Consider the following 14,228-nt stretch of genomic DNA (forward strand, 5'->3'; position numbering starts at 1 on the left):
AAACACTGAAGTTTTATTACTGAAACAAAGCATTGACACGGTGATATAGCCCTGAGCCTTCAAATATTACATTCTGGGTCTCTAAGCATTTGCGGTACAGAACCAATTAAGTTGAAAGCCTATGTCATATTTAACATTTGAGTGGGCTGGTTTTTGAGAATGTTCTTCTATTGTCCCTCTTACATGAAAAAAGCATTGTCATCATTACTTGAGCTTTTTTTGGTTGACGTCAACGGCTTACATTAGACAAAAAGAGAGTATGTTCCATTGCCTTATCTGTCTAAACTTTACCATGTAGGTTTGTTCCAGATGTTTATTGGTATGTTTGCACTAGAAGTACTCTAAGACCGTGTGTGGGGTCTGAAACACGCTACATGTCACTTCGCTCTATAAACAAATACAGTAGATAATGGGCCTCCATGGGACAGGAGACGGGACAGAGACTGTCTGTGTAAATACACACAGACTCACACTGCATAGTTCACTCTGCTCTTGTGTGTGTGTTGATATATCTAGAGTGAGATGGAGAGGGTGAGCTGCAGCCTTGGGATGTCTTTTCATCAGGCAACACTAGATGGGGCATGTGCCTAGTGACGCTAAATGTCCTCTGAACCAGTGGCCTGCCCTGTATGTGAGCACTGTGCATCAACATTGACACTATACTCTGTTCAGGCCTGTGCTGTCAAGAGTATCACATTAGTCGGGGGATTGGGAAATGTTCTATTAGCACAGTTAGATGAGCTGTGTCAAAGGATTGAAAAACCCTTGCTTTGCTATTTTTGTATGTAATATACAGCTTCATTAGCCATCATTTCCCATCTGCCCACAGGCTGAATTCTGTCTGAATGAATATGGATCTTCTTGCTCTTACAGGGAAGCAGAGAGTAGAGAGTACGCAGATAGTGTCTCAGGCCACATTCAATAGGGCCTAGACGACAGGATACTTGTTGTAGCCTAGACGACAGGATACTACCATAGATGGACTTTAGTTGGCAGTCACATCTCTGTGCACAGTAGAGTTGACTTACTCAGCAGCTGCAGGTAACTGCCAAAATAAAGGAAACATCAACATAAAGTGTCTTAATAAAGGAGAAGAGCAACACTTTGATAGAGAGGAAGCATTTAGCCTGAGTCGACTACGTAGCTTCCTATGCATCACTGGTCTTTGGAAGCAATTGCTTCAGTGAATAATCCATTTGGAGGCTTTTGTAAAAGCCCCAGCTGGCACCAAATGCCACATCTTGATAAGATTTGTCAGAAGGAAGCTGCTTTGTATTTTGTTCTTCAGACTATTGAAGGAAGTCGAGCCCAATTTTTAGGTTGTAGGTGTAAAATTGTATTTCAGTCAGTTGTTTAGACATCATGTAGCTGTTATTAATCTATTGTGTACATTTTTTATCAGTTCTTTGGTTACAGGTATCGATGCAGAGAAAGATGCCTCTAAGAATATGGGGAACAGGCTGACTAATGTAAAATATATCTTATTTTAAACATTTTAATAACAAGCATGGCATGAGAACAATGCATGTTTAAAAATATATATCTGCAAATGTAAAATACACTATACATTCACTGTACTGCTATGGTCTTACTCCATATTAAACATGAACAATTTGTGTTTTTCTCAACATTCTGCATCACAAAAAATGTAAAAGTACCATTTGAATAGTTAAATGGCAGCCATATTTGAGCCCTTGTTTAACAATAGGCCCCCATGGGCAACGGTCAGAGTTGAGATGAAATCAGAAAAACAGAAATCACAGTTTTCAGTTAACAGATCAGAATATGCTTCCTCATGGAAGGAAAAATGTAGCTACCTGTGACCAACATCTTCATAAGGCATGTAGACCTGTAGCCTGGTTGCCAGATATGTTTGTGATTTAGCCAACCCATAAAGCACCAACAGATATAGCAACCTGACCAGTTAAGACCTGAGGTTAAGGCCTGAGGTTAAAACATACAGACCATTTTTCCTTGATGGAGAGATAAAACAGTCATGTCTCTACATTTGATTTGTTCAATGGACAGACAAACTACTTTGACAACCTTCCATAATGGTGTTCATATTCTCCCCTAAAACATTGCTTTCCTTAAATCTCAGATAAATGGCTCTTTTTCTGTCAAACAGAATGATCGCTCATCATCACAGAGTAATTTGACTAATATGTTGGCTAATACTTCCTAGGCAAACTATTTCATAATGTATATCAGAAGATTCATGGCGTCCATAAAGTTCTGGCCCATTGGTATTTACATCCAGCAGGAAACGAAAGTTGCAGTCCAGCTTTCTGCTAACCCACTGCATTGCATTAATAAACTTCCATCTTCAGGATAATTGATAATGGCGATCTCTTGATACAGCTAGGATTTAAAAAATGCCACTTTCAGAGTTGCAACCTCACTTCTTTTTCAAAACACAAAAATAAATAATGAGTAATGCTGAAATAAAAGCAGAAATGCCGCCGATTATTTGGTGTGAAGGGAGGAGGTATTGATGTGGAGTCATTTTCCATGTCTTGAAATTAATTTCAGCTGAAGAAAGCGAGTGGCTGTGTCACCTTGAGGAGGCATTGTTTTCGTGTCTTTCCAGATACTTAGCTCTATCCCTGCCTTTTTATGGAGGTACCATCCAGGTTTGGAAAGGAAGAGGTGAGGTAAGACTCAGTAGCCCGCTGGATAGCCCCCTTTCCTGGGGTCGGACTCGGCACAGAGCCGATCCCCTTGTCTCACCACCGCCTGAACCACTGAATCAGGAGTCATCAGCAGCTCTGTTACATGGTTCTTCTTTACCAGGCCATCTAATACACTCTTTTACACAAACACACACATACATAAACACAGAAATAAACACACACACAGAGTTAAGAAACCAATATTTTTAATTCAACAATATACGATGCAATATTGTTCAGAATTTACCCACCTTTTCAAAGCCGTCCTCCACTACAGTCATATTTGGGTTGAGTTGATTGTGAATTCGAGGTAGTGTCACAGCTTTTTTGAGGTCGTAGTCAAAGAACAAGTTATTCAGAATCACCTATATGTAAATGAGAAAAGGAAGCTTCTTGTACTCTGATTCATCACAATATCAGGATGTAAGGATAGATGGATATCATGTGTTAGTATAGGCTATATCTGTTTTAGAGAGTACATTTATGTGCATGGATCTAAACTTACTAGGGCAGTTGCTGTGGTGATCTTTGTTCCACCAGAGGCCCCCACCACCATTTTCACTCTATTGTCTTTGTCAGAGATAATAGTTGGGCACATAGAAGAGAGAGGCCTTTTACCTAAAAATGAAAGGTAGATAAATCTTCAGACCAAAATGTATTCTCAGAAAACAAACCAGCCAAGGTTCAAACTGGAGCCATGTGTAAATTGAGAACTTTCAGTAGCCTACCAGCAATAAGGATATTGATTTCAGTTCCTATTCTCACCAGGCTGGATGAAGTTGTTAGGAGATGGAGGGATTCCAAAGCCGTTGGTGAGGTACGGAGAGCTAAAGTCATCCATCTCATCATTGAAGATGATGCCAGTTGATCGGGACATGACTTTTGAGCCAAAACTGAAGATAGGAATGATAGTTAAGTAGCTAGAGTTAAGTAATTATAGGAGTTAAGTAACCTATACATGTTATTTTTGGGTTAAATGCAAATAGAAGATTCTTAGTAAGACCATCGGCACCTAGGTTTATTTAGAGTGCACATGTATACTATATTAAGGATCTGTCTCTGGATATCTATAATCTACCCTGTAGCATTATGTACTCATCAGTCCTATTGTCTCAGAGGAGGTCTTGCCTTGTAGGACTCTTACTATAGATTGATTGTGCTGGTAGCAGCCACTGCACTTCCATCCTCAGCTATGACGGACAGGTGTGCTGTCCCATGATTGTCTGGGACAAAATAATCTTGCTCGTAGTAGCGGTCGGGATGAGTGGTGTCATCTGTGATCTTGCTCCTGATCCCGTCAGCAAAGTAGTCTGAGGTCATGTTGTGGATGAGCTGGAGAGAATATAAAATCATCAAATAGGAATTCAATTAGTTTATCCTGGAAATGTTGAACAGCAGTCAACAGCATGTGATTATAGAGCATGTTCAGTAAACAACTACAAACCATTTTTATTTTAAAGTCAAATACAGTGCATTCGGAAAGTATTCAGACCCCTTCCCCTTTTCCACATTTTGTTACATTACAGCCTTATTAAAAAAGAAAATCCTCATCAATCTACCCACAACACCCCATAATGACAAAGCGATAACAGATTTTAAGAAATGTTTGCAAATATATAAAAAAGTAAATGTACATACAGTAAGTATTCAGACCCTTTGCTATGAGACTCGAAATTTAGCTCAGGTGCATCCTGTTTCCATTGATCATCCTAGAGATGTTTCTACAACTTGATTGGAGTCCACCTGTGGTAAATTCAATTGATTGGACATGATTTGGAAAGGCACACACTTGTCTATATAAGGTCCCACAGTTGACAGTCACAGCAAAAACCAAGCCATGAGGTCAAATGAATTGTACGTGGAGCTCCGAGACAGGATTGTGTCAAGGCACAGATCTGGGGAAGGATACCAAAACATTTCTGCAGCATTGAAGGACCCCAAGAACACAGTGGCCTCCATCATTCTTAAATAGAAGAAGTTTGGAACCACCGAGACTCTTCCTAGAGCTGGCCGCCCGGCCAAACTCATCAATCGGCGGGGAAGGTCCTTGATCATAGAAGTGACCAAGAACCCGATGGTAGAGTTCCAGAGTTCCTCTGTGGAGATGGGAGAACCTTCCAGAAGGACAACCATCTCTGCAGCACTCCACCAATCAGGCCTCTATTGTAGAGTGGCCAGATGGAAGCCACTCCTCAGATAAAGGCACATGACAGCCCGCTTGGAGTTTGCCAAAAGGCACCTAAAGGACTCTGAGACCATGAGAAACAAGATTCTCTGGTCTAGTGAAACCAAGATTGAACTCTTTGGCCTAAATGCCAATCGTCACATCTGGAAAAAACGTGGCACCATCCCTACGTTGAATCATGGTGGTGGCAGCATCATGCTGTGGGGATGTTTTTCAGCTGCAGGGACTGGGAGACTAGTCAGGACTGAGGGAAAGATGAATGGAGAATGTACAGAGAGATCCTTAATAAAAACCTGCTCGAGAGCTCTCAGGACCTCAGACTGGGGTGAAGGTTCACCTTCCAGCAGGACAACGGCCCTATGCACACAGCCCAGATAATGCAAGTGTGGCTTCAGGACAAGTTTCTGAATGTCCTTTAGTGGCACAGCCAGAGATCGGACATGAACCCAATCAAACATCTCTGGAGAGACCTGAAAATAGCTGTACAGCAACGCTTCCCATCCAACCTGACAGAGCTTGAGAGGATCACCAGAGAAGAATGTGAGAAACTCCCCAATACAGGTGTGTCAAGCTTGTGGCATCATACCCAAGAAGACTCAAGGCTGTAATAATTGCCAAAGGCGCTTCAACAAAGTACTGTGTTAAGTGTCTGAATACTTATGTAAATGTGATATTCCAGTTTTTTATTTGTAATACATTTTATTTTTAATACAATTGCAAAAAATTCTAAAAACCTGTTTTTTCTTTGTCGTTATGGGGTAATGTGTGTAGATTGAGGGGGGGGGGGCAATTTAATTATATTTAGAAATAGGCTGTTAGGTAACAAAATGTGGAAAAAGTCAAGAGTTCTGAATACTTTCCTGAATGCACTGCATGAGTGAAACTTTCTATTTGAAAGCTGTGTGTCAGGGTTCTCACATCAGTGATATTGAGATAGCGTGGATCCCCTAGTTTGCTCCTCTTGGCATAAGCAAACCGGAAAGCTTCCACGATGCGGTGATATGTCAGAGTCTTTTTCTCAACCGTTGAAACACTTGTGCCAGTGAAGTTATACCCTGTAGAAAAAGCACACAAAAAATGTTGACCTAATACACGGGTGATTACACTTTTTGACCCTAAGGCCACATCGCGGATTTCAAAATTCAATGGATGGCCGCACTGATTTTTTGGCGACCGATTTGTTCGTCAAAATGAATTTGTGGGCAGGAAAAGGGGAGTTATTTGAAAATGTATCGATTCATTATCCCCCCAAAAAGCTTACAAAATCCCTCACGGGCCACATTTAATCGATCTAATATGTCAGCCCAAAAAAAGAACTGTGTTCATTTATCAAAGATACAGTTTTAACGTAATTCGATGTTTCCATCACAGGGTCATTTCCGTCTGATTCCGTCCTTGTTTTTGCACAAACACGAGCAGCTATGGTTGATGTCAAGATGTAGAGGACTAGTGCAGTTTAGTTCATTTCCAGTGAGATAATGTCCAGAGAGCTTACCACAAATCTCTCTTAAGATGAGATGACAAACTGGGAGGCCTGAGCTGTTTGTTTACAGTCAATTAGTGGTGGATGATGATGTTCACACTCAGAGTTATCTAGGCTGCTGCTCACCATCCACTATGTTGAGTATGAGTGCCAGGACTGGGCCGCTGGAGGGGGCGTCTGGGACGTGCATGGTGTACTCGCCCACGGTCAGCTTCAGTGGGTTCTCATTCAACACAGGCCAGTAGTCCAACAGGTCCTCCAGGGTGATAATCCCACCTGAGACGTGAAAATAATAACTGCTGAAGAAGCACATTGACAAACTGCCTATCAGATCTGTCTTGCCTAATCATCATCATAGTGTGTACAGCAAGAATGATGAGCTTTAATAGAATATTATAATGCACAAGAAATAGAGAAAGACCTGCTGCCTGGATGTCATCAACAATTGTCTGTGCCATTGTCCCATTGTAAAAAACACCAGGTCCTTCCTCCGCTATCCTCTTGTAGGTGTCTGCTAGTTTGGGAAATTTAATGATATCATTTTCCTTCAGGATGTTTTTCTGGGAGTCACAGAACACTTCGCTGGAATACAAAAACAGGAGCAGAGAATTTATCAGGAGTTATTCAAACAAATCTGTAGAGTGTGTCATGATGTTGGCCTGGGGGATAGGTTTATGACAGTCATAAATACCTTTTCCCCCCTTTTCCCTTCTCTAACCTACTGAGGTTACATTTAAAAAAAACCTTGGTTAACATAGACATTCTGGGAACATCAGTATGTGGGGGGAAATGAACTATATTCTGGTAATCCGAACAATTGAACATATGCAGTGGTACTTAATGAATATGTTGTCAGTTCAATTGTCATCTGGGACATTCTCATCAATGATAAGATGACATAAACTCTACAGTGGAAAGTTTACACATCAGAGTTATCAGATTCACACGGAATTGTTGTTCAATTTAAAATGTTTGAATATGAAATTATTTGTGATGGGATGAAATGTGATTTTAGCTTCTAAAATGTGAGATTTAGATTTTCATAAGATAGGGCTGATCAATCAGTGGCCCTCCCCTGTGAAGGGACAAGGGCTATAAAACGTTTATCTTCTCCCTTCCTCTATAAAGCCTTGACGACAACATAACTTTCTGTTCTGAGGATGACGATCCTATGTCAGAATGGTTCAGATAAAACTACAGAACGAAGCCAACATCAGCATGAGCTTTGGTTGCGAATGGTATGAACTTTGAACTCTCATTCACGACAGAAGTGATACCTCCTAGCCGTTGAGTTAGCGACCGCAGCTGCAAACGCAGGTTAGGAAGGAACAGACAGAGTATCCCATCTACCACACAACAACGTTACTACAACTTATCCAAGTGACCAACAGAGACATTCTTCAAAGGACAGAGGACTCGGTTTGGCAACACGGTCTTCCATCTACCACCAACCTACTGAAGCGCAGCTCAGAGTAAATATTTATTGCATTTTCCTTTTCCAAATGGGCGGTAATTTAGAATGCATAGGATACTGTATTTACGATAGCACAGCTTCCCCTTGGTTCCTGTCTTCCCACTCTTTCACTCAATCCAGCCCCTTTTCCTTTGTGTAACAAGCTGTCATATCTGTTCTGCCCGCTAGGGACGTTTTTCTGTGGCGTACAGAATTATCCACATATAATTAATTCTTTGTGTATGTGAATTCTGTGTGATTAGTTAGGTATTCAAATTGTTAGCCAGGGTTCTTGCAGGTAAATAAATCATTAAACCCAATTTTGTATTGCTGATTCAAATTGTTAGCCAGGGTTCTTGCAGATAACTAAGAATTTACAACTTTCCGATGAGACTGAAGTAAGATGAAGATTAATGTTGACTGCTATGGATGTAAAATATTACTAATTCTTTAAGAGTTTATTCGGAAGTGTCACACTCTGACCATGATTTGTGCTGTTTGTTTCTATGTTTTGTTTGGTCAGGGTGTGATATGAGTGGGCATTCTTTGTTGTATGTCTAGTTGGTCTATTTCTATGTGTTTTGGCCTGATATGGTTCTCAATCAGTGGCAGGTGTTTGTCGTTGTCTCTGATCGGGAACCATATTTAGGTAGCCTGTTTTGTATTGTGGTTCGTGGGTTATTGTCTATGTTATGTTGCATGTTAGCACTCAGTTTCTATAGCGGTCACGGTCGTCTTGTTAGTTTGTTTTAGTGTACTTTGTGTTTTTTTCGTCAATCATTAAATCATGCATTCACACCACGCTGCGCTTTGGTCGCCTCAATACAACGATCGTGACAGGAAGATAACAGCTCTATAAATATTATTCCGTGGTGCCCGACTCTCTAGTTAATTACATTTACATGATTAGCTCAATCAGGTGATATTAATTACGGAGAAATGATTTTTATTATCAATTAATCCGGCATAGCCAAAGACACGACAAGTAAAAGGACCAGCATTCCCATGGCATTGTCATCATAGGTTTTACAGCGGCCAATCAAATCATCAATGGTCATAATAAATCACAGAGGAAGCCATGAATTTTGGACATCAATGTAATCACATTTTATTGGTTGCAATATATCAATGTGGTAAAATCCAACTAATAATCCAATTACAGCACTTTATTGAGCAGGGATGGACTCAGTCGGGGTCTGAACTTAATGTTAAGAGTTAGTATAGTATATCACACAAGGTGACATTTAGAAATGTTGTTGGACATCAGCTGTTTTTATCTTGTAATGTCAGTCACTCAACTAGCCTATGTCAGCTAAACATTTTTTGATTGGTAAATTAGTCTAGCCAGCTATCTAAATGTGTAGTAATCATGGTCAAATTACCGACCAGGGGACCCGATTGATTTTGTTATTCACTGTTACTCAGATATCATATTCAAAACTGAAAAACAATTCTCCACCCTATCGCAAAATTTGTAGAATTTCAGGAAATTAGCTGTAAAACTGCACATTTTTCTCTCAGTCCCATGGCAAAATTAATAGAATTGCATGAAATGAGTTATGCAATTGCTAAATCTTCTCTCCGCCCCCCAACAAAATGTCACTTAGGGCCAAAAAGGTTAGGGCCGACACTGACTGCATGTGTGGGTATGGATGTTGGTACACAGACCTGCGAGCCACTGCGATCCCTCATAATTAGTTCAGATTTTTTGTGGCTTCCACCCCCATCAAAGTTGCCCATCCCTGTTATAGAACATTTCATTTACACTCTCATTAAAGGGTAGCTATTATCAACCATCCATATCACCTAAGTCTGTCGTTGTCAATATTATTTGATTTGTAGAAGTGGTTTTAGTAGTAATAGTAGTAGTAATAATAGTGGTAATAGTGGTAGTAGTAGTAATATAGCAATTACAGAATTTTTCCCCCCATATTTCTTTTCTTTGATCTCCTGTCCTATCCTCACCACATATTGGCATCTCCTTGAATAGCGTCCTTGTTGCTGGCGATGGCCTTGGCCAGGGCTTTGCCGATAGGGAAACCTACGCGTGCCAACTCAATGCTTGGCTCAAACAGCTCCTTCCATGGCAGCCTGCCGTGTCTCCTGTGTGCCATCTCGTAACCACGGATCTCCCCTGGAATGGCTATAGACAATCCACCTGTTATGCAAAGAAGTCTTTACCACATTTTGCACAAAGTTGGAACCCTGCCCAGAAAGGATTTAAAATGCATATCAGTCCATTTCCCCATGTTGACAGGTCAAACTGTTGCCCCCTTAGCAATGCATATGTGTTAAAAAGATTTTATGAAGGTTTAAGATAAATTGTTAAATAATTCTACACGGAAACTTAACCATTAGGGATTAGAGGTTATGTAGCATGAACAAGGAGTAATTAAAAATAATAAACACAGCCCCAACTAGGTTGGAGGGGGGAAGAAAGGAATTTATGTGTGTGCCTAACGAAAACAAAGAGGATCCTTAACCTATGTTTGAACCGACCCAGCAATAACTCTGGAGAGATAAGATAGGACAGGGAGAGCCCCTCCAGGTTTCCTGTATCTGTGGGGGACTGGAACTGTCAGCTGAGTGGTAATAAACTCAGGGGAGACATCAGGAGAAGAAGAGAGAATCCAAATCTTAGTGTGTATGTATGTGCGTAGGTTAGAATGTTATAAAAGTAACGCCTTTGTGAATGCACAGCTGAGCTCTCGCAAATAAACTTGGATCTGATCAATTGTGAGCAGGGAATTCTGCCTGTTTCATTTAAGACCAGAACTTTACAACCTCTGAGTAGCAGACAGATAAAGATCATTGAAATTTATGAACATTGATTACAAAATTACTTAAAAATATGATGCAGAAGGTTAGAGCTAATTTTCCTTAGAATGATGGAAGATCAGGGAAGAGGCTGCCAGAAGGTTCAAACACAGTGTTAACTTCTCTCTATCCCTACCCCACTGTGATACATGACAGCTACGATATTACTATTAAACTGTTATCTCAGGATGGTTTGAACTACAGAACCTGCCTAACCTATCCTGTACCTGACGTACATTCCAGAACAGTAAAAATGGTACCTTTCCGAGAAAGCTGGGTGTTATTGCCAAACATGTCTTCTGTCGCGTTCATGGGTGCTGTCTCCCTCGCGTCAATGGTTTCAACCTTCCCTGTCGAGCAGTGATACAAAATACAGACAAATGGATGTGTTTGTTAGCCTTTCTAGGGAGTTTTTCCTGGCCACCGTGCTTCTACACCTGCATTGCTTGCTGTTTGGGGTTTCAGGCTGAGTTTCTGTCCAGCGCTTTGAGATATCAGCTGATGTAAGAAGGGCTATATAAATACATTTGATTTGATGTTTTCAATTTGTGGTGTCTTGAGGACTCACTGACTCACCTGTGGAAGCGTTGTAGATGTTGAAGAAGAGACCCCCTCCAATGCCCATGCTGTGAGCGTTCAGGAGGCCAACACACAGCAGGGCGGCGATAGATGCATCCACCGCTGAGCCGTTCCTCTTCAGGATGTCCCTAGGTACGCACACACACACACTTAAAGCTCCTTGTAGAGCTTAATCGTGTCCTGTCATTTGACTAAGCTTGTACCATGAATCATTGTATCAAAGGGAATTAGTTGGCTTGTGTTACATTACTTACCTCCCCACCTCAGAGCATATCCCAGCATCTGTAGCCACGGCAGCTTTTGAGTAGAAATGGTCTGAGGGTGAGATGGGGTTCTTGTTTCCCACCCCCATGAACACCCCCACGAACACTCCTACTGCAGCCACCAGCAAAACCACCAGGCCAGCCACCAGGGACTTCCTGACCATTTTCCTGCCCAGGGGAACCAACACACCAACACATCTTACAGTTAGACAGCAGCCTTACAGATACTGTGTCTTCCTGTTTTAATTGATTATATAGTTAGAAGTAGTAGGCTTTTTTAGCATGCAGTTAGTCTTAGTGCTGTGTCTGCCTGATGAAACACTGTCAAAGGAACCTGCGAAGCGCCATGGGCATTGTATCTTAATGTCATCACTATCCTCCAAATGCAGAGGTCCCCCATGGAGCATGCTGTGGGTTTTCAATCATATACATGTGACTCAAATCTAAACTGTCAGAGGCTGTCCCTTGAGTTCCCTGCATGTGTCACTTAATGTTTTCTGTGAGTTGCAAAATGGTACGGAGGAGATGGTGTCTATTTGACAAGCTCCATTAAACTTTCAACTCAAGCATAATCAAATAAAAACTACTGGTAGATAATAGTGGTATCCTACTACCTGGGATTGAGGTTGAGTGAGCAGGGAGCAGAGCTGACCATAAGAGTCTAAAAATGAAAATGTGTGAATTCCTTGTGATTGTACATTTGTCTAATGATGATACACTTTATTTCAAGTGAATATTTACTTTCACCCTTGAAAAATTATAATATTCCTCTCCCCTCAATGTTTTGTGATCCTGGCCTGAATTTACCATGTGTATGACCTCTCCTATAGAAGACACACATTTTTATCTTGTAATGATCTCACAGCCCTGTGACAAACACTGTGACAGCCAACCCCAGTCTCCCTTACATAGGAAGCATAAAATTAAGAGTAAGATACAAGAAATTGAACAAATACCCTGAGTATACAAACCATTTAGAACACCTTCCTAATATTGAGTTAAACCCCCTCATGCCCCAGACTCAATTCATCAGGGCATGGATTCTACAAGGTTTTGAAAGCATTCTACAGGGATGCTGGCCCATGTTGTGTCAAGTTGCCTGGATGTCCTTTGGGTGGTGAACCGTTCTTGATACTCACAGGAAACTGTTGAGTGTGAAAAACCTAGCAGCGTTGCAATTCTTGACACAAACCGGTGTGCCCTGCACCTACTACCATACCCCATTCAAAGGCATTTTAATATTTTGTCTTCCCCATTCACCCTCTGAATAGCACACATACACAATCCATGTCTCAATTGTCTCAAGGCTGAAAATCATTCTTTAACCCGTCTCCTCCCCTTCATCGACACTTATTGAAGTGGATTTAACAAGTGGCATCAATAAGGGATCATAGCTTTCACCGGGATTCACCTGGTCAATCTATGTCATGTTATGTAAACTCAACGTATACCAAATATTCATTTCCATCTCAAATGACCTGCTTTTGATATCTGTATATTTTAAAGTGAAAAATCTGAGTCTCATGATATTCTGAGGATTTGGGCTACACAGAAAACATGGCATGTACTCTTCACCATAAAGTTAGAACTATATTAAGTTGTTTATCAACCATTTGGCAACAAAATAGATACACTGTAATGAGTTACTGAACACTGTAATGAGTTACTGAACACTGTAATGAGTTACTGAACACTGTAATGAGTTACTGAACACTGTAATGAGTTACTGAACACTGTAATGAGTTACTGAACACTGTAATGAGTTACTGAACACTGTAATGAGTTACTCAGTAACATTTAGCCTAGTCCTGTGGTGTCCAGCAGCACTACTGATTTACAGCATTAAAAAAAACTCCTTACTTTCAGCCTTAACCACATGTTCTGTCTCTGTAATTGACCTGTAATCAACATAGCCTAATCAGCATGTGTAATCATTTTTATAACCACGCTAAATTGCCATAACTAGCTTTGGCACACACAACAGCATGTTGCCTCAATCAAATGACGTGTTCAATGTTCAGTAATGTTGATTTGGCCAGACATACCATATTGTACCAGACAAACACTGGAGACATACGAAGTAGTTGGATAGGACTTGACGGGAATTGGGGTAGCCATGTCATTCTAGACAGAACAGATGGTTAAAACCCCCGTAGCGAGTTAACAAGCAGTTAACAAATAGTGAACAACCAAGGTTTTTGAGACAAAAATATTTTTCACATTGCATTTTAAAATTGTAAAGTTCCTTTTAATCCTTTATTAGATGTATAATATGCTCTTTGAAGGAGTCCAGAAGTGATTCTAATTGAATCACACAATAGCCTATTTCACAACGAATTCTACAGTATTTCATCCTTGCCAACCATGTCAGAACACTTGACAATATTCCAATTCCCCTCCAAAATTATCTCAATATCAAACAATGATATCCAAATCATTTTGATAGTATAAATCACACAGTTTATAGTTGATGATGAACTTACTTCCATAGATTGATCAAATGCACAGCATGTGCTCCCTTGTGGATTTAACAGCAGCTCACCCATAGATATCGGGTTCCAAATAGTAGGATTCTATTTCTATGAGCTTACCATTGTCTATTATTGCTGCATACTGTTCTGAACCCCTGATGGCCCCTGTCACTTGGGAATGAATGTAAGACAATAAAGCACTGTGGCTCCAACCCAAACTGGTCTCACTGATCATTTTTATAACAAACAACCCCCATGCCATCTATATGAATGCTGCAAAAGGTTTAATGCAAGTACAGTGCAAT

General features: G+C 40.7%; 1 protein-coding gene across 4 annotated transcripts in view; it reads right to left on the reverse strand.

Annotated features, from left to right (window-relative positions):
• LOC112263015 (glutathione hydrolase 1 proenzyme-like) overlaps positions 1-14,228 on the reverse strand; it is a 33,913-nt gene continuing 19,685 nt past the window's right edge. For 3 of the 4 annotated variants that reach the window (XM_042331637.1, XM_024438965.2, XM_024438963.2), the window contains exons 2-13: positions 11,444-11,620; positions 11,187-11,317; positions 10,871-10,960; positions 9,759-9,951; positions 6,762-6,922; positions 6,467-6,616; positions 5,776-5,912; positions 3,817-4,004; positions 3,438-3,565; positions 3,178-3,290; positions 2,924-3,037; positions 2-2,808 (exon numbers count right to left, since the gene is read on the reverse strand). In XM_042331637.1, coding sequence (XP_042187571.1) covers positions 2,662-2,808; positions 2,924-3,037; positions 3,178-3,290; positions 3,438-3,565; positions 3,817-4,004; positions 5,776-5,912; positions 6,467-6,616; positions 6,762-6,922; positions 9,759-9,951; positions 10,871-10,960; positions 11,187-11,317; positions 11,444-11,616 — 1,725 coding nt within the window. In that variant the 5' untranslated portion in view covers positions 11,617-11,620 and the 3' untranslated portion in view covers positions 2-2,661. Of the gene's footprint in view, positions 2,809-2,923; positions 3,038-3,177; positions 3,291-3,437; positions 3,566-3,816; positions 4,005-5,775; positions 5,913-6,466; positions 6,617-6,761; positions 6,923-9,758; positions 9,952-10,870; positions 10,961-11,186; positions 11,318-11,443; positions 11,621-14,228 lie in introns of all 4 variants that reach the window. The other variant, XM_024438964.2, reaches the window with a different exon arrangement.

Source organism: Oncorhynchus tshawytscha, linkage group LG12 (assembly GCF_018296145.1).
Source record: "Oncorhynchus tshawytscha isolate Ot180627B linkage group LG12, Otsh_v2.0, whole genome shotgun sequence".
Lineage (NCBI taxonomy): Eukaryota > Metazoa > Chordata > Actinopteri > Salmoniformes > Salmonidae > Oncorhynchus > Oncorhynchus tshawytscha.